Genomic DNA, 20,825 nt, shown 5'->3' with positions numbered 1-20,825 from the left:
TGAACAGAACAGGAGATGAAAGGTATTCTCACAAGGTACAACACGTTTTCATACAATCTAAAATATACTTTTTATTCATAGAAGTTTAAAAAGCTGTGTAAAATAAATCTTTACTGGATTAGTATGAGTGGATTAACGTTAAATTGGAGAAAATACAATGAAATTGCTCTTTAATGTTCTTGCAAATGGTCAATCCTATAAATTTAACATTGCCTCTAATTTTGCACTTGAGGAAAAATTGATATGTGATAAACCTACTGACTTCCAATTGGTATTAGTCCCCATTTTTGATACCTCTGACATGCATGATCTGTGGCTTAAACTGTTTTAGTACAGGCATTTACACTTAAAATGATACAAGATTAGAATTCAACTATGTGTAAAAATCTTTTGCATACTGGCGTTCAGTATGCTTTAATCAGAAATCCTCAGCATCCACTCTTGGTGAACACCTGAAAGGCTTAAATGTGTTAGTTTTCTCCCTAAATTGGATACTATTAGTAAAAATACAATCATTTACCTTAATGTTGCTGTTAATTATCCTACTGTCAAAGAAACTTTGCATATGGTTTTGCAACAATCAAAGGTTTCAACTGGAAGCCAATGGTGTCACAAGAAATGACAACATTAATGCATACGTGTTACTGTTGGTCTAAAAATGCCCAAAAAAAAGATTTTGTGAGTAGCCTGTAGTTTTATACACACATGATGGTATTGTAAGTGTTGTCAGGAGCCAGTGGTACTCCTCTGGAGCAGGAGGGAATGACAGACATCACACACACGGACAGGTTTGGGATATGAAGGTAGAGCCAGCTCATTACTGGAGCAGCTGTTGCAGTAGATATCTCCACAGTTTCTGCAATGGTGCTTCAATGAAAACAACAAGAGTGGGGTTACACACATTACAAACAGAAATACACTCACTGAGCATGAAGTATTACTTACTTTCCTCCGAGATATTGAGAACTCTTTTTGACACTGTTTGCACTGTGTGGCTTCATCATCTTTAAGCCAAGCATGGCCCTGAAAAACATGAACAAATCAGTTTCAGTTATCTTGACTCTTACAGAAAACTGAACAGAAATGAAAAGCTAGGTAAATGCAAGAAATGTTTAACGATGCATCTTTTCACATTTAATTGATGTAATATAAACTCCGCAAAAAATGAAACGTCCTCTCAATTTCAACTGCTTTTATTTTTTAGCAAACTTAACGTGTAAATATTTGCATGAATGTGTATTGGTATTTCAAAACCACCAGTTTTTTATTTAGCTTGATTTAACCATGACGGCCATCTTTGTGTGATGGCACACGAAATTGTTTGGTTATACAGCCGTTTACGGAAACTTCAAGATCTCAGCTCAGGATGGTTCTAGCTCCTTCGAACAAAAACATCTGGAGCTCATTACAAGGTACATGAACATATATAAACATTTTGCACATTCTTGTTCCTTGACTTAGAACATTATGTCCTAATATAATGCTCAAGATTGCTCCACATTTAGGGTCCATTTATAATGGGAAGGGTTCGAGTCTCAGTCTTAATTTTTTAAGGGGGTACCTAGCTAAGTATAGTGTGCATGCAGAACATTTCAGGTTTGAGACTTCTCTTATTTTTTATCATTAATATTAAGTTCATCACTTAAGTGTCACGGCTGATAAAGAGTAATTTTTTTGGTAGTTCAGGAATCAGGCGTTACTGGTCACGCTGTATGTTTTGCCCTTTAGATTCAAAAGAACCGGTTAATAAGAGTCATTAGTTCGGGAATCAGGCTTCACTGGTCACGCTGTATATTTTGCACTATAGATTCAAAAGAACCAGTTCATAAGAGTCATTAGTTCAGGTATCAGGCTACACTGTACACCCTGCTGATTCAGTACTGTAGGCAACAATGTCAGAGCATTTCAGCACGGTGCATGGTCCGTATCGGCAAAAGAATGCACAATAGATAATCATTAATGGAACCAAAAGTCCTGAAAATCATTTAGTTCCGGTCTTCTTTAAAAAGAAAAATTTAAAGGGGTCTTTCGCTTTACTGTACAAATATAGAAATAAATCACATCAAATATGTTTTTATATGAAGCTTTTTTACCTTCAATGCTTTGTTGACCTCTTTGAAGTCCTCCATCTTTAGTTTGGACCTGAAAGCAGGATTTCAGCATTAGGCCCAGTGTATAAAATCTTTATTTATTCAAGAACTTCAGAAGAAGGTACGACAGACAAGAGTTCTCTTACTGGCTGAGATGAAGACCCATCTCCTGTAGTGCCTTTTCCTGTTCCTCACACAGCTGCTGGAGCTGTTTCTTCTCATGTCGCAGTTCAAGCAATTCCTGCAGAAAAAGATTCCCACCCTTAGGAAACACTCTGACATGCTAAATCAAAGCTGGACCAGGTGAACTTAGTAATCCACCAACAATGTAAGATGTCACGATGAACAAGTTTGCTCTTCTTTAGATTTAACCTACACGACAAGTCAAAAGTTTGGACACATTTGGACTTGATCTTAAAAAACTTTTGATCTAGGCTTAAGCTTTAACACTTGAAATTAGTTTTTGAGACAAATACAAACTATGCCTATGTATGAATTACATAGATGAATAAACAAAATTAATAGAGCAAGCATGGCAGCATGTCTGACCGTCTGCAGGCCTTGCAACTGCTGCAGTTGTGTGCACAGCTCTGTGCTGTTGTCCTGCTCTCTCTGCAGCTCTCTCTGCAGGTTCTGCCGCTGTTCTTTCTCTGTGCTGAGCTCTGACTCCAAGCCTGCCCTGCCAAAAAGAAAGAGCGGCAACGACATTGACACACAAGTACTATGAGCAGCACGGATCAAGTGTCTTGTGAGGTGAAATTATGACTGCAAAGTGAAAAGTTAGCATGTTTATGAAAGCCTGATACACAATACCTGAGTGTGTCCAGGTCAGTCAGACGCTTCTGCAGGGTGTTCACTTTCCCTTTCATCTCTGATCGCAGCTCATTTTGGCTTTCATCCATGTTCTTGCACAAATTCTCTGAATTCTGAAGCCTGCAAAGAAAACGCAATTTTTTTAAAGATTTATTTAAAAAAAGTATTTAAGGTATAGATTCCAAACCTGTATGCTGTAATTTTTTGTTCTTGAACATAGAAATTGTAAATAATCTTTAGCCATACAATTAATACATTTCTTCATACTCGCTCAGCAAAGCGGTACCACCCTCCCATTCCTGTTAGGGTTTCCAATTGATTCCCCCCTCTCAGTGATGCATCCACTGAGAATCATGTTAAAAGAGCCATAGTAATAGGTGATTCTATTTTAAGGAATGTGGAAATAGAGACTCCAGCCACTATTGTTAAATGCATTTCGGGTGCTCGGGCATCTGACTTCAGATCAAATTTCCAACTGCTGGCTAATGCTAAACGTAGATTTTCTAAAATTGTTATTCATGTCAGCACTAAAGATGTCTGGCTTCGCCAGTCAGAGAGCACTAGAGATAATGTTAAAGTGGTGTGTGAACTTGCAAAAACAATGTCAGACACTGTAATATGCCCTGGTTTATAGGTTTATAGTAGCTTAGTATCACTGAACGGCTGGATGTCTGAGTGGTGTCCGGAGAATAGCATAGGATTTATAGACTATTGGAAGAGTTTTTGGGGTAGACATGACCTGCTAAAGAGAGACGACTCCATCCCTCCAGGGAAGGTGCCGATCTCCTCTCTAGTAATTTGGCTCATAGTCTTAACAGTGATAGTATCTGACTAACTGGGGCCCAGGTCAGGAAGCAGACAAACTGGTTAATCTGAAGGTCTGCTAGCTGCCTTGAGACTTCACACAGGTCACATAAACTACAAAACACTGTATCACCTAGATATCACATATGGGGTTTTTCCAGTACATGGTACAACTAGATTCTGCTCGCTTTTTGGGGGGTTTCCACTGTGGATAGTACCTGGTACATTTTTTAGTACCACCTCGGTTGAGCTTCCAAGCGAGCCGAGCCGATACTACATGTGACGTCAAAACCCTGCAGATCACTGATTGGTCAGAGAGAATATTCACTACCAGCATCACAGGATTTGCGACGCGGGACATCAACCCGCTAGTTTTAAAGTTAGCTACAGCGATAGCTGTATCATTTGTTCATGCGACTTTCGAACTGTAAAAAGAAATGGCTGTGTGCAATACCAAGCCGTGTCAATAAACGAGGACCAGCCGTTCCTCTTGTTAGCGATGAATGAAATTATTCGAAACGAAAAAGTCTTTCAGGAAGTGTCTCAGCTGTTGGTCACACACGGCTACCACCTGACCTACAGAAAGGTTAAAAAAGTGACTAAAGAACCATCAAGGAAAAGTGGAAGTGGTTCGACAAAATGGACGCTATTTAGACCAGCGAGCAATGTGAGGGAGAGTGCCCAGCACAGCCACGGCTGAAGTCCACGATGGAGGATGGAACGTTTTGTTATGTTAACTCTATACTCTGCTTGAAAGCTACACTTTATTTAGTTGACCAGCTACTGGAAGCTTGCTTCTAAAAGAAACAGGCCAATTTAACTGTTCCACTTGTGTAAAATCACCATGCAACACATGCAGCACAATGAGCTAAAAGCTAATAGCTAGCGGTCGTGTTATTGTTTATTGTTTTGTGTCGCATTAAAGATGATGTCACGGCAGTAGAGGTGGCGCAACTATGACGATCAGCCTATAACCCCACCCAAGTTGAGGCGACAAAAAACAGCAGTAGAAAAGCAAGCTCAGAAAAGTAAATCAAGTAGAGTCGAGTTGAACCATAACGTGCAGTGGAAGTGCGCCAACAGTGTGTTCCCCGACCTACCAAACACAACCCCCCCACTAAATCATTTAGAAAAACTTGATTACGGTAAAACTTGGAAAAAAAATTAATTTAATTGAAAAACATCATAAAAAGGGGATACTTAATATTAGGGGCCGTTCAGGCCTCGACAATAAGGACTGCCCGATGGCCAGGGCCAGTGTGAGAAAGATTCGAGCCAATTGCTAGAACTGTCACTTGCCCAATCGGGCCAGTGCTGCATTTAAAACATTAGTGCAAGCAAACAACAAGCGAGAGAGCACAAAAATTACACAGAGCGAACAAAGTCTTCTAACCGATGAGCGAGCGCAAGTATATTTATCTTGCAAAGATGCGCAAATGCATAATATATTGGACACGCCAAGACAGTCGCGTGCACGCACAAGATCGTGTAAACACCGAGCGCACTCTCCAAGCACTGTCCTCTCTCTTTTCCAAGTGTCTTAGCAGCAGCTATTACCAATGTGTAGAAAATAGCAGGAAAAAAACCCACTTAATGGATTTCGTAGTGGGATTTAACGTGATTTGCAACATTTTAAGTATCCCTGCACATTCAGTGTTCACAGTGCACGAAATCCCAAAATTTTTTGTTTTTACATGTTGGTATAAATTTGTAATCCACACATTGAAACACAAGAAATCAACAGAAACACAAGAAATCAACAGATTCTTTCTCTAGACTGAAAATCCACATCTCTGTACATACAGTATGTCTCATCATAATCTCTCTCTGTGCAGCGAAGACCATTTAAAATGCATGTGCTCTCATAAAGCGACGGAGCACTAGTTTTATTCCCACTGTAAAATAAACAAACACATTTTTTCTCATTAATCCGCCTTTAGAGATGAAGCGCCGAATGAGACGCAATAAACTTTGTTAAACTTCAGTTATACATGTGTCACGAAATCACGAGCTACTCAATATTCAAAATGTAAGAATACATTAAATTAGGCTAGTTTCAAATCGTAAACATTAATGAACCCTGATAATGCCATTTGATATGAAAAGAAGCAAGATCACTATGGCTATTAGGCCATAGTAGCCTGTTCAGCTGCAGGGTGAAGATGAATATTTGAAACCGTCTACTTCATATCATCCTCATAAAACACCTGTTACATGTCTCATTTCTGGACCACACAGGTATTTATGTTTTTATTCTGTGTTGGTCTTGTTTGGGTTGTCTGATTTCATGTTATATACACATTGTTAATTCACAGATCTACCTACTGTGTATTACACATCACAACCAATTTAGTAGCAAGTCTGTTCTCTCAGCAATAATCAAATCTTTAACTCCGTGAATAATCTTTGATCCTTCTTGTGAAAACACTACACATGGGCAAAAGTTTCATGACAGCATGGCTAAACGGGTGACTGAAAACCCATCATTTCCTCCACAGAATTCACGGCTTAAAACACATGCGTAAATGGCAGGACGGCTGAGGTTAATATGATGCATTTATGAATTTATATCTGTAAAGTGCATATATAGGATTACATAAGGCATACATCATATCTTGCAAATTTTGACATTGTATTATTTTTTTTAAATGTTCTTCTATTTTTCTCCCCAATTTGGAAGTCCCAATTCCCAATGCGCTCCAAGTCCTCGGGTTGGCGTAGTGACTTGCCTCAATCTAGGTGGCAGAGGACGAATCTCAGTTGACTCTGCATCTGAGACCATCAATCCGCGCATCTTATGATGTGGTTTTTCAGCATGTTACCTTGGAGACATAGCGTGGGTGGAGGATTCATGCTCTTTTCCGTGGCATCCACGCATAATTCACCACATGCCCCACCGAGAGCGAGAACACATTATAGTGACCATTCAGCTCAATGAATTCAAAATATTGTCAGTTTCCTCCTTGTTCATTGATTCATACCCCTCAGCTGTCACAAAATGCAAACAGATGTAAACATTGACGTAATTCAAATATACCACGAGTCACATTAATGGTTAGTTAATGGTGTTTTCTGGTCCTTTACACACATCAACATCAACTGTCATTTGGAACAACATGCAGGTGAGTAAATAATAGCAGAAGTTTCTTGTTTAGGTGAACTGTTCCTTTAAAATGTGACATCATCCTAATCTCTCACCTCTGCTCCAGTTCTCTCATGGATGTCTCCATCTGAATCATCTTCTTTTCAAGCTGTATCATCTCCTCCACTTTTCTCTGGGCTACTCGGTCAGACTCCTTATGGGTTTAGACAAAAATACATGCATTTCTATTGGCTACAAGTACGCATATTCCAAATAACATACAGTAAGAACCACAAAGTGTAATACCTGTGCTTTGTTGAACATCTGCAGGTTGAGATTCTTGACCTGGTCCAGCTGTTGTCGTAAAGCACCCAGCGTGTCCTGTTTCTCGTGAGTATCCTTTTCCAGGAGTTTCATGGCCACCTCTATTTCCTGCTTCAGTCCAATCTGCAGCTCCAGCTCTTTTTGCAGCTCCTGATTGGCCAAAATGTGAACTTAGCTGTCTCTGTGATTGGTTCTATACAACATTGCCTCAAAATCAAAAAGAACTCATCCAGAGTTAAGCAGACAGCTCATTTTTACCTGCCGGATTCGTTTCTCCTCTTTATACTGCTTCCAAACTACATTGTACAATTCATCCAAACCCTGACGTGTCTGCCGATATGTTTCCAGCTCCACCTGGCTGTCTTGAAGAGTCACCTAAAAGAGCAGGCAGTGTTTAAAATGAAAAGATGGACATTTCTTCAACTTTGGGCACATTTTGCTCTGTAGACTTTTTTCATGTTTTTGAAAAAAAAAAGGTTCACCTAAAGATTGTTCACATAGATAACAATTGAAAAACAGGGCGGACAGACAGAAAATCGTGTTCGTGTGAACAGCCCCTAATACACTTAAAATTAAAATAGCTTTAAAACAATCTCCAGGAATGTTTTTTATTTCTATCAATAATGTTTTAATAAACACTACTTTCTGTTAAAAGAACGAAGCTGCAATCAATAAAGACAATATATTCTGTCAAGTATTTTCTTCTTCATAATTAACTTGTCTTTTACATTTTTAAAGCTTAAGAACTGGCTTCCTGTAAAAGAAAATTAGGTCATCAGTTTGTAGACTGTGGGCTGTATGACTAATGTGTCAAGAATATTATTGAATATTTAGTATGATATAGTATTTTTTTTATCACTAAAAAAAAAGATTTGTCTCGGTACAAGTCTTAGTAGTAACCACTCATTATAATTGATTTTTATGAGAGAGAAAATGTTTAAAATGAAGTGCATTTTTGGATTACAGAGTTGTTGTTTTGGCAGTAAATGTGTTTATCACAAGGGAAATGTAAAAAAATAAAAATAAAATTGTTTTACTAAACCTGTACTGTATTGTAGTCTACTTTAAAAAAAACGCTGCTGTTTCTCAGCATCATTTCACTGAACCCATCTTCCAGAATGAGCAAATATGCATACTATAATATAGAACTTTTACTGCAGAGTGATGACAACTCAGATCATTACCTCGTCTCTTGTTTTCTGCGATCAGCTAATGTCACTAAATCTACACCATGCTATCATTCAGGTAGAACTATTTTTTCGACCACTAAATATAGCTTCACTAATAATCTTCCTGATTTATCTCATATACTCAGTAAGCCCAAAAGTCTAGAAGAACTTGATGTAATACCAGAAAATATAATCTTCTCTATCACTCTTGATAGTGTCGCCCCCCTTTAATGAAATTTTTTTTTAAGAAAAAAGCAATAACATTCATGCTCTCAAGAGAGCAGCTCGGAAAATGGAGCATATGTGGATGAATACAAAATTAGAGGTATTTCGCTATTTTATGTAATGTCATGAATTACTGGTGTTTTTGAAATCACAATGGTGAAAAACAATTATCATGCACTCAAATGCTATCTGTTTGACAATTCTCCTGCTTCTGACTGAAAACATGACAGAAGACATGCACTGGTTTTCACTGATCTTTTCCCCAGCCGCTTCTGTCAAGTGTAGAGTTCGTGCAACTTCTAACAGCTGATAACGCACACAGCTCACTTGAAATGTTGGTTTCAGGTCCATTTCCCTGATTTAAGAAACATAATTGGCAGTTTGGTGTGAGACACTAAAATACAGGACAAACGGCATCCTATATGGATTTCATACAGAATGCAACTTTTTTCCCTCAAAAACAGAATGGTTGGCAACCCTAATTGGAAATGATGGCTAATAAAAATATTCTGCTCACATATGATATTTACCTTAAATTTACTTTGCTTTCTTCAAACATCACTTGTCTCATATTTTATCTCAAGCATGCTCGTCACTGACAGATTTGTTGACTTGGTTAACAGGAACACTAGCTTTTGAGAACATTTTATTAGGGGCATCTATGTTTGGTGAGGTGGAAATTATGCTACAAAAGTTTGATGATCGCAAATTTTTCACACAATAAATATTAAAATGGTTTATGTTTATTTCACTCTTTGTTTAGATTATCATAGTTTTAAACATGTAATAATTAGTATTTTTTCATTTATTTTTAAAGTGTAATATTGAAAGTCTGAGTCTGGGACAATGATAAAACTGTAAAATCTGTACATAAAAGGCATTTCATACAACAAAAAGAGTTTGTTTGATTAAAGATACACCCCGGGACACAATTGTGCCCTAAGTCGAAGAAACACCCAATTGCCAAAAAAAGGCTTTTATTTTTCCCCGAGTACATTAAAAAATATCAAATGGCAAGATGTCTGGTGCCCCTTTTTTTGACCTCAGTAGAAAATGTACCAATGATTAACATTTATATTTAGCTAAATATTTTGATTTATTTTTAATTATTTTACTGTTGTAACTCAGTATCTTTGGTGACAGATTTCTAGCATTGAGCCCACTAAACGAAAAACATGCGGAAAGAAATCACGAAGGGTCTCGATGTTTTGTGTAAGGTGACGCTCGTTGCAAAGGACACAAGGGAAAAACAGCTCAATAATTCCATTGACATCGGGACAAAATAAATCATATCGCTTCTGAACATATACGTAGATTAAACCACTGGAGTGTTATGGATTACTTTTATGCTGACTTTATATGCTTTTTGAAATTTCAAAGGTCTGATCCCCATTCACTTGTATTGTATGAACTTACAGAGCTGAAGTATTCTTCTAAAAATCTTTATTTGATTTCTGCAGAAGAAAGACATAAACATCTGGGATGCCATGAGGGTGAGTAAATTAGATAATTAAAATGTTTGGGTGAACTATCCATTTAAAAGGCATCATCCAACTAGCCAATTTACAATCATAAGCTTCATTTTACTGGAACTGAAAATAGGTAGAATGATCACTTTTGTGAATTGGACAATCAGGTACAATTATCAGCAGATACAGATCATTTCAAAATGGCCATTTATAAGCCGATAATGACCTGGCAGACATATTGATCACTAGTTTTAAACAAAAATAGGCCTATTTATTGAAATGTGCAATTGAAAACTATTCAGCTTGAAAAAAGCACTATAAAAGAAAGAATCAGCATGCACAACAGTATGAGTGTGTGTGTTTTGAGAAGTCTCACCTCCTCTTTCCTCTGACTACTTTGGAGAATATTTGCATTTTCCTGTTTAAGTTCTTCCTGCTCTTCACGCAGAGCATTGATTCTGTCTGTTGCTGCTGTCAGCTGTACAAACGACATCAAATAAATACATCAGATTTGACATTTTCCCACGATAATGTTGTATAAACAACATTTACAACTGATGTTACAGATGACACTGTATTTGTTTTTTTAGGAGGAAATAGAATATAGTCTGAAAAACTAAACTAATTCAACAGGTGTTCTAAGTCCAGAGTTTGAAGATCTTGACCTCCTCAATGAGTTTGCCATTGGTCTTCTCCAGCGAGTCCATCTTGGCCTGAAGATCCGTCACTGTACAGCTAAGATGGCGGTTCAGTTCTTCTATATAGTGCTTCTGGTCAAGGATGGCTGTCATTTTTGAATCACTGTTAGCAGTAAAGAGGAGAGTCAACTTCAACGGTGTGTTTGGAGTGGAACTATCTGTTTGTCTAACTAACGGAAGGCAGGTGAAATGTTCATAAATCCTTTTTGATAACTGATCATTTTAGTAATCCGTTTTGTGACACTAGTGGCAAGAAATGACACACTTAACCTTTAATTAAAATCAATAAACATATTTGCATTGAGTTTTAATAGAATACCGCTCTTCCAATACGGCTTACTAACAGTATAATTCACAATTTGCTACATTATCGCATATAACAAACAATAGTTCTTCAGTGGTCAAAAGGATGGATCAGTGTTCACTCACTCTTGTGTGGTCTCAGTTTTCTGTGGATCCTTTAAGTATAATGAGAAGTCAATAATGCACACCTGTGTAAAAAAAGAGGACAAGGTATTTACAGATCCAGTCAAAGTAGATGATTTTGGTCTAGCATGATTTTGACAGCTGTATGTTTCACCTGAGAATCCAGATCCTCTCCTTTCACACACAAATTAGCATCGATCACATTCAGGCCCACCAGCATGCCCACGATAACAGCCCCTTCCTCCTCCAATATAAGAGATCCGGGCTCATAAAACTCCCTGAGACAGAAAAAGAGAGCACTTAAACACTACAAATGGTCAGATCGGTATCATATTACCTAAATTCTGTAAAAGAAATTATTAAACAGTAGAATTCAATAAACAGTGATATTTCAAGGCACAATCCTGCGTCTTATTTGCAAACCCCCTCCAATTCAATTTAACCAGGTGCTAAATGTGCTGCAACAGTGCTGTGTTTTGAGTATTTATGGGTTCATGCACCAAAGCTGCTCTATTGTATTTGTACTGATTTTCTTATAATTCTCATTAACAACAGGACATTGTGTGGATGCACACAAAATTTCAGCCACAATGTGGCGCTATAATGACTGGCTATACATTTGAGCTTATATCTCAGGAAGCGTGTAGGCTAGAATACAAATTCTTGATTCTTCTAAATCTCTCAATTTATCCAAACCTATTAGCTCACATGTTTCTCCAATACTGACTATGACAACACCAAGTCATTTTAAATTTTCTAAAAAAAAGCTTCTTTTCAAACTCAACCTAGGCCGTTTGTCCAATTTGTACGAAATTTGGTATATATATCATCTAGAGATCCTCACGGCAAAAATATGTTTTCTGATTTTTTATTTGCCAATTCATTTAGCAGATATAAGCAGATACAATTATATGGGCATTATGCGTGGCCCATAATGACTGATTGCCTGTATCTTTAGAGTGCAGTGTCCAAACTTTGCAAAACTTAGTACACATTGTAACCAGAACAGTCCAGGGACGCATGTCAAATTTCCTCCATTTATAATAATACGGCCCACTATAATTAAAGGTTTAGGTTTAGTCCTAGGACTAGTTGGCCTGTATCTTGACAATGCAATGTCCAAACTTCACAAAACTTGGTACACATAGGCAGCAGGACAATCTGATAACACACACCAAGTTTCATCAGTTTACAATGCTGGGCTCATCAAATCCTAGAAATAGGTTGATTAGTGAATTTGGGACACAGCAAAAAACAAAACAAAATTGGCTTATATCTTATAAACACTTTTGAGAAGTTTTTGTCACGAGATTCTCTAGATGACACATGCACCAATGGTCAAGGAAGAGCTGATTTATCTCATATACTCCGTAAGCCCAAAAGTCTAGAAGAACTTTTGTAATACCAGAAAATATAATGTTCTCTATCACTCTTGAAAGTGTCGCACCCCTTTAATTAAAAAAAAAAAGAAATGTAAGAAAAAAGCTATAACACTCATGCTCTCAAAAAAAATCCCATTAAAATCAAACATTTAAATGGCGGACACAAACTAAATCTGGAGTTATTTGTTTTGTTTCACTAATCCTTGTAAGTCTGCAAATGCCATCCCTATAAAGTAACAAGTACTTAGTAATGAAATTTCTTTACTTTTCCCCCCGACAGATCTGCAATTCTGGTAATTTTCAACATTTTTACAAACTGCTTGGACTCGAAAATTGTGATTTAAGTCTATATTTATTATGTAAGGAATAATTGATGTAGAACCGTTGAATTCTAGAAGAATACTGCACACCCTGAGGTGGTAATGGGGCCACGGACTCCAATTCCGGACTGCTCTTACCCAAGAAGGTCTCGCCTGTTTATAAGGACTTTCATGTAGTCTGCAATTTTTTTCTGCATAAGTGCCAAATGCAGCCACGCTCTGGCTCGCCCAAGCCCTGTCCTGAAAAGAAACATAAAACTTCATGATCATAAAGAACAAATGCATGGTCTCTCTTACCCTGTACCAAACCAGACACTTCTGAGATGGGCACCTACTTGAGTCCTGGCATATCACGCACACTGGTGGCAATGTCAGCTGACTCAGGGCACAGTTTTTCTATCAACTCAAGTGGTGCCCAGATAGATTTATTCTGACCAATGAAAGACTTCTTCACTGTAAAATAGAAGAGTTGGAAACAAGTAGGGAAAAGAACCATCAGGATTTAGGGCATTTTACATGAGTGAACAAAATGCTTAAATGTTGTGAAAATATTGTCACAATGCTTAACGGTCATAAAATTGGCTTTATCTTCTTTATGCAAAATATGGGTTCTTATTGTTTCTTTTTAATTTGGGATGAAATGTGACCCGGTTTTCACGACATTTACCCACATTTTAATGTATTTTATTTTATCTATAACATTTTTATGGATCAGATTCAGCCACTATTGATATAGCAAATATCTTGTAAAATATATAGAGGACAGTAACATCTTCCAATTCTACATTTATGTTGTATCTGACCTTTTAGTCCGTGTTTAAGGCAGTGCTCCAGAACCACAAAGAACTGCTGCAGAGGAGGAAAATCAGAGTCAAGTGTCCGGCCGAGACTGAGAGACGACTGGATCAGAACCTTGATGCTGAGCTTCATCATGCTGAGGAGATTTGACCTCTCCACTGCTGCAGGATCTTTCAAACCTGAATAAATCAAAGACAACTACCGTTACACATGTGCAAACACTTCCTGTGGCATCTGAAACACTAATCAGGCCACTGTGGACTGAATTACACAATGCTTAGTCAGTGTAACTGCGTGCATATACAAAACAGTGACTCAACAATCACAGTTATTTAGAACAAAAAAGAACCATACATGGAACTTGAGGGGAAGTGAAAGTTCCTGCAGAAGAAAACATATTCTTTTACAGGAAGCAGGTGCACATTCTTCATAAGCTTTAATTTTAATGGTCTACATTACAATTATGTCATACACAGAGGGTGCGTTAACGGAAAAATTACCATCATCTAACACATTTTAAAAACATTTAGGGTACAATGGGTCTAAAGGCTCCGCGGGCTCCTCTCCTTTGATTTCATTTACTCCCAAAACACTAAATAGCAACAAAAACTACCATAGTAAACAACTATTTGTAACCAAGCACTCCAAAATGTTCCTGATCCATAAGATCTATGCATGTGACGTCTAAAGTTTGATTTTGATGTAATTTGATCTTATTTTTTTTAATGTTACAAATTTATGTGGCTAATGATAATCCCTGAAATTAACACATTTATCTGAAGAAAAAATACTTCTTTATAATTTTCAGTTTTGTTCATGGTCATTAAATAAATGTTTTTTAATAACGGTCCAATAAGTGAAAGGATGGTATTTGGGGTAATATACCCTCCTGTTGCAGGGGGCTAAAGGCACATATAAAACACATTGTTTTTATTTTAAGTGGGGGGGGGGGTAGATTTGACAAAGTATGTTCAAAGTGGGCTCACATTGACGGTTCCAATCACAATGGAGATTAATTTGTTAATAGAATACTTGAGACGTTATAAAATGCCAAATGTGTTTGAAATTAATTAATTAACAGGAGACTGTGCACCCTTTTCTGAAGTGGTTATTTTGAGTCGGAATTATCTTAATATGTTACTCAAAAAAGCATCTTAATGTCTCAAAAGCATTTGCCAACATTGATAAATTTTTCCCTAGAACTATGGTCCCTATATTTATATGGAGTCAGATAAATGACAAAAACATTTCAATGTGAATTTTGTACGTTTGAATTCTAGACATGTGCCGTTTTTGCAGTGTGGAGCATTGATAAGTTTCCACTGATCAAGGTATAAGTATTTTGTGTGTGTGTGGGGGGGGGGGGAGTTTTGATTATTCATCGCTGAATTAATGTAAGTCTACCTCATAAAATTACCCTTATGAACATGTGAGGATATTACAAACTTTGTGAAACCATTAGAACTCCCTAAATTGATGACACAAGCCCGGATCAGTCTGGAGTTAAGTGCCTTGCTCAAGGACACAATGTTGGTGGCTGTAGAGATCAGGGACTTTCTGTATGATCTGAATTTCTGCATTTTGAATTTTACAATATTGAATTCAATATTGTATTTTAGAATAATTAATTTCTTCTTCAGCTGTAATTGTATTATTTGAATATTGAGCTTATTTCACCTTTAATCAATTCAGAACACAAAATCTGCTTTTTAAAAATTGAAATCTATAAAAATATGTTTAAAAAAAAAAAAAAACAATTACATTTTGTTAAATGTCTAGAATACAAATTTATGAAATTGAAATTCAAAACTATAAAATACGCCACGGAAAATTCACCGTTGTTAAATGCCACATCTAAAAAAGGACAAAGATCCAAGCGAGTGTAAAAGTTACCGTCCAATTTCCCTGATCCAGTTAGATGTAAAAATTGTCACAAATTTGGGATAATCGATTTAAGTTATATCTCATTAACATATAGATCAGGTGGGGTTTTTTCGGGGCCGCAGCTCTTCTGATAACATTAGGCTTTTCATCAATATCATTTGGTCAGTGGCGAATGATCAGACTCCGGTCGCTGCCATCTCACTTGATGCCGAAAAAGGCGTTTTATTTGGTAGAATGGGATTATCTTTTTAAGATTTTGGAAATGTAAGGGTTCGGAAGTACATTTATTGTTTGGATTAAGTTACTTTATAGACATATGTATTAATGAAAGGGTTAATTTCAGATGACTTTACTCTGGATAAGGGCACTCGGCAGGGTTGCACTCTTTCCCCGTTATTGTTCTGTCTTACCCTGAAACCATTATCAGACATGGCTAAGTTAAGCTAAGGAAGGAAAATTATTTTCCAGGGGTGATGGCGGGAGGTGTGGCCCATAAGCTTTTGCTTTACGCAGATGATATTTTATTATTCATCTCTGATCCTACTAGATCTATGCCTTGCCTCCACAGAATTATTCATTCCTATTCTAAGTTCTCAGGATACAGATTCAATTGGTCTAAATCTGAAGTTTTATCTCTGACAGCATACTGTCCAGTAACGGCCTTCCAGCCAGGCCCCTTCCAGTGGCTCAAACAGGGCATTAAATATTTGGATGTTTTATTCCCAGCAGATATGTCTGATTTAGTTAATTTTGACCCTTTAATAAAAATGTTTTCGAGTGATGTGGGCTGGTGGGCTTCATTACATTTATCGATGATCGGTAAGGTTAATGTTATTAAAATGTTTAAATTTAAATTAAACTATCTGCTACAGTCTCTCCCTGTAGATGTCCCCCCTCTCTTATTTTAAGCATTTTGATAGCATAGCGAAGTCCTTCGTTTGGAATGGTAAACGTCCCAGATTACATTTCAGTAAGTTACATACATTGATAAAGGTGGGCTAGGCCTACAACAGATTTTGTTTTATTATTATGCATTCAGTCCACCTGAGAGAGCCCCTCCCATGTTTTGTATTAAACAGGAAGTTCTTGCCCCTATTTTGCCATTGCAAAGCCTTTCTATCAAACTAATCGGAGAAGTTACACCCCGTTATCTCACATTTGCACATGATTTGGACAAGAGTGGCCAGAGTATTTAATTCAGACATTTATTTAAATGTTGCCTCGAGCATATGGCTGAACCCCAAATTATGCATGAAGTCCCCATTCTGTTGGTCAAATTGGATTGTGAAGGGGTTACTACATTCGGTGACCTATATGAGAGTGGAGTGTTGAGATCTTTTGAAAATTTGGTTCAACATTTTGGGATTCCCAGATCTCAGTTCTTTAGGTATTCACAGCTGCGCCACCTGCTCTGTACCATTTTTGTAGCATACACCCCCCCTAAAGCGGCAGATATTCTGGGAGAGGTGATTACTGCTTCTGTAAAAGGTTATGAGGCATCAGTGTATTACTCCTTGATAATTTAGAGTCTGGAGGATGGAGCTTTAATGTCTATCAAGAGATTATGGGAGAAAGATTTAAACTTGGTATTGGAGGAGGGAGTGTGGGCTAGGATTTAAAAAAAACATCAAGTCTGCATCTAGACATGCAAGGGTGCACCTTATGCAATTCAAGATTTTACATTGATATTATTGGACCCCTTCTAGATTGATACACCCATCTACTGGCGATACCATTTGGAGGATGGAGACACGGCCCATGTTTTTTGGTGGTTTATTGAGATCCAGGAATTCTGGTTCAGGGATTTGTGTGTGACGTGGTGGGCACTTGGGATTCGTTTTGCCCTAGACTCTGTGATTTGGGCAATGGGCCGGTCATTGATGTGGGGAATAGTCACATAGAGAATTGGGTTCTGACCTGTGTGATGATTGCCAGACAGATTATTGTGAGGGGTTGGTGGTCAGCTGGTGAGCCTCCATTTGGAAGACGGGGTAACTTAGATTTGTTTGTTGGGAAACGGGGCAATTATTTAGAGTTTTTGGTGGGCTCTTGGGGTGGAGCGTGGAGAGAGCACTATAGTTTTAATTGAGTATGAGATATATATATATTTGTTTGTTTGATTTTTTTCTGTATATTTACTCGTGTGACTACGGGGATTTTTGTTGGGGGACGGGGCGAGGTTTAAATGTTGATTGTGTGTATATATATGTTTTTAAACATAAAATGTTTTTGCTTTTATACATATTTTTTATAAAGATTTTATTACAAAAACATTAGCTGCCACAGAGGCCTATGAAATTATTCGAATACCGTCAATGCAAGTAACGCAAGGTTCTAGCAAAAGTAAAATGAATAAAAGCTAATTTAAAGTCTGTTTACTTGTGAAAAAACTTCTGAATAATTTGTCTATATAAACATGATGTACTTTGTTCAGCAATGTCACATATACTAGCATATAAACAAACCATCATTTGTAGTACAAACATTTTCATTGTTACATTTGGAGTTTGATGGGGTGAAAGATTAAGTCTTTAACAATAATAAATGCTTTAACGGTACCAAACACAACATAAACCAGGACCAAGTGCGCAAAAACAAAGTGATTTGGATGACATGCGGTGAAGAGTGACGTCTCTGCTATATCTAAGAAAGGGAAATATTTACAGTGTTTCTTTTAATGGCACAAATCGAACACAAATAAAAGATACCGGTTTGGATTGATTTGGACAACATGTCGGAAAGTAACATCACACAGCCAAACAAAATAATGTCTAATATCTCAAACACCAATCCAGCACAAAAGTTCGCTTTGGCTGCACAAATCAGCACAAATGAATGGTTTGGTAATTGTTTTTGGGGTGCCAACATCACAGAGGTCAGAAACATGTAGCAGCTCCATTCAACTTTTCTGAAACCCTCTTCTTTTCCCTGTAGAACCCGAAGCTTGACCTCTGGCCTACATTTCCTTTACATTTATGCATTTGGCAGACGCTTTTATCCAAAGCGACTTACAGTGCAATTATTACAGGGACAATCCCCCCGGAACAACCTGGAGTTAAGTGCCTTGCTCAAGGACACAATGTTGGTAGCTGTAGAGATCAGGGACTTTCTGTATGATCTGAATTTCTGCGTTTTGAATTTTACAATATTGAATTCAATATTGTATTTTAGAATAATTAATTTCTTCTTCAGCTGTAATTGTATTATTTGAATATTGAGCTTATTTCACCTTTAATCAATTCAGAACACAAAATCTGCTTTTTAAAAATTTAAATCTATAAAAATATGTTTAAAAAAAAACCAAAAAAACAAATTACATTTTGTTAAATGTCTAGAATACAAATTTATGAAATTGAAATTCAAAACTATAAAATATGCCACGGAAAATTCACCACTGTTAAATGCCACATCTAAAATTCAAATTTACAGAATTCAAATTCAAATCTTTTTGTCATTTATCTTATTCCATATATTTACATGATATCACTACCCCTGGGGGCATTTTACCCCAAGTGTGGGGTAAAAGGCTCCCTCGGAAACCTTTTCTTAAAAACAACCTTTCGTTAATATTTCTTTTCACACAAAATATGTTGCTCCGTCAATGTTCAATAAAAAGAAATCTTTTTCGATTTTCATACAATTTGTGACCAGAAGAAATTTTTATTTCCTTAAGGTGTGCCTTTAGTTCCGTTTTCTGATAGCACATGTACATCATCCAGATGTCTATTGATGTGTGTTTACATCTGGAAAATGTATTTTTTTACACTGTTTGCTCACCTGCAATACGTCTATAAGACAAATGTCAATGTATGTTTCAGATGTCAATAAGACATTCATCAGATGTCTTTGAGACGTTTACGATTTAGAATGTTTGTAAATCTGATCTTTTTAAGATGTTTAGCAGATGTTAATTAGATTTCCAGATGAAAAGATCTAAAACAGACATCTCTGAGATGTACGTGTGCTATCTGGGTTGAACCCTACACATCCCATGGTTCTGGGCAGTAATCTAGGGTATTATGTTTTCCATTCCAGCTGTCTGACAAAAAAGTACATCAGATTGCAAACATTTACTGATTGTAAACCATTGTACTGGATGACTAAAATTTACATATCACACAACATTTAGATTGTACTGAAAACACTTAATATGGTATTACCACATGACATTTATACAATAGTACTTTTGTTTTTAAAGGAATGCTGCTGGTTCAATAAAAGTTAAGCTCAATCAACTGTATTTGTGGCACAGTGTTGATTACCACAAAAAAAATGGAGGTGAGGCACCCCCAATGTAAGTGAATAGGGCCCATTTTTAGAGGGATTAAAGGCAGAAATGTGAAACTTATAATTTTATAAAAGCACTTACATTAATCCCTTCTGTTCAAAGATGTATTTTTTTTTACCTGTTTTGGGGTTTACGACATTACATCGTAATGGCAACAAAGTTGTAAAATTGGATAAATCTTTACACAGTTTAGTAACTCAAATAGGATATTTGAAATGTATAGATATTTTCATCTGGCAAGCATCACAATCTACTTATCATCTGCTAAACATCTTAAAAAGATCAGATTTACAAACATTCTAAATCATAAACCTCTCATAGACATCTGATGAATGTCTTATTGACATCTGAAACATACTTATTGACATTCGTCTTATTTACATATTGGGGTTTGAAATAGTATATAAATGTTTACGGATTGGCCCCCATTCACTTTCATTTTAAGTCCCTCACCCTACCTCGATTATTGCTTTTTTAATAAAAAAGAGGGACAAGTAGACATTATTTATTTTTGTGGTAATCAACAGTATGCCACAAATGTTGTCAGTTGAGCTTAACTTGTATTTAACCCGGAATATTGTGTTTCAATAAATTTAGCCAGTGAAACCACTCGCATTCATTTTCCTTATGTCAGACTGTTAAACAGGTGTCATACCTGTGGGTTTAATAGTGTCAGAGTTGTCACAGGAGTGTTGTTGTGTGTAAGATGTCTTTAATCCAGCACTGTAGTTGTTCACACTGCTCAACGTCTCCGTCGCTTTACGAGCAAAAGACAGAATCGGCGCCGACCAAGAGCTGTCTGCCGGTTTGTCTTTCTGGACCTCGTCGCTATTGTTAACCACGGCATCTTGTTCAGGTTCCGTTGCCTCCAGTTCTTCTTCTTTCGTAGGAGCGTCTTCAACAACTTTCGTGTTTGGATCCTCATCCGCCATATTTACTTGCCAAAACATGTGACTCCAGTCCAGACCAGAGCAATCGCTTATGATCGCTTAGGAGAAGAGAAAAATCTGTCTAGTTTTAAACAGCGACCGAGAAGGTTGTGAACACACACGC

General features: G+C 37.0%; 1 protein-coding gene across 1 annotated transcript; it reads right to left on the bottom strand.

Moving 5' to 3' along the window:
• Window positions 1–160: 160 nt before the first annotated feature.
• LOC127659463 (RUN and FYVE domain-containing protein 1-like) lies at window positions 161–20,706 on the bottom strand. Its single transcript, XM_052149303.1, has 17 exons — window positions 20,428–20,706; window positions 13,606–13,779; window positions 13,138–13,255; window positions 12,941–13,042; window positions 11,255–11,378; window positions 11,104–11,165; window positions 10,642–10,777; window positions 10,353–10,454; window positions 7,372–7,488; window positions 7,096–7,263; window positions 6,906–7,003; window positions 2,904–3,023; window positions 2,640–2,769; window positions 2,237–2,331; window positions 2,094–2,142; window positions 946–1,023; window positions 161–867 (listed from the first exon to the last, which is right to left on the bottom strand). Exons 1-17 carry the CDS (start codon window positions 20,702–20,704, stop codon window positions 727–729), a joined length of 2,091 nt encoding a protein of 696 aa, XP_052005263.1. The 5' UTR covers window positions 20,705–20,706; the 3' UTR covers window positions 161–726.
• Between the last annotated feature and the right edge of the window lie 119 nt (window positions 20,707–20,825).

The sequence above is a fragment of the Xyrauchen texanus genome, chromosome 19 (genome assembly GCF_025860055.1).
Source record: "Xyrauchen texanus isolate HMW12.3.18 chromosome 19, RBS_HiC_50CHRs, whole genome shotgun sequence".
NCBI classification, from domain to species: domain Eukaryota; kingdom Metazoa; phylum Chordata; class Actinopteri; order Cypriniformes; family Catostomidae; genus Xyrauchen; species Xyrauchen texanus.
Note: the sequence above shows the minus strand (reverse complement) of the source record. Positions and strands in the feature narration are given on the sequence as shown.

Excerpts from the sequence above, each read along its gene's own strand:
- LOC127659463 (XM_052149303.1), bottom strand. The coding sequence starts at position 20,704 with ATGGCGGATGAGGATCCAAACACGAAAGTTGTTGAAGACGCTCCTACG. Across the intron at positions 13,256-13,605 it reads CCTTAAACACGGACTAAAAG|TGAAGAAGTCTTTCATTGGT; the intron begins GTCAGATACAAC and ends TCTATTTTACAG. Across the intron at positions 868-945 it reads TCTCAATATCTCGGAGGAAA|CACCATTGCAGAAACTGTGG; the intron begins GTAAGTAATACT and ends TTTTCATTGAAG.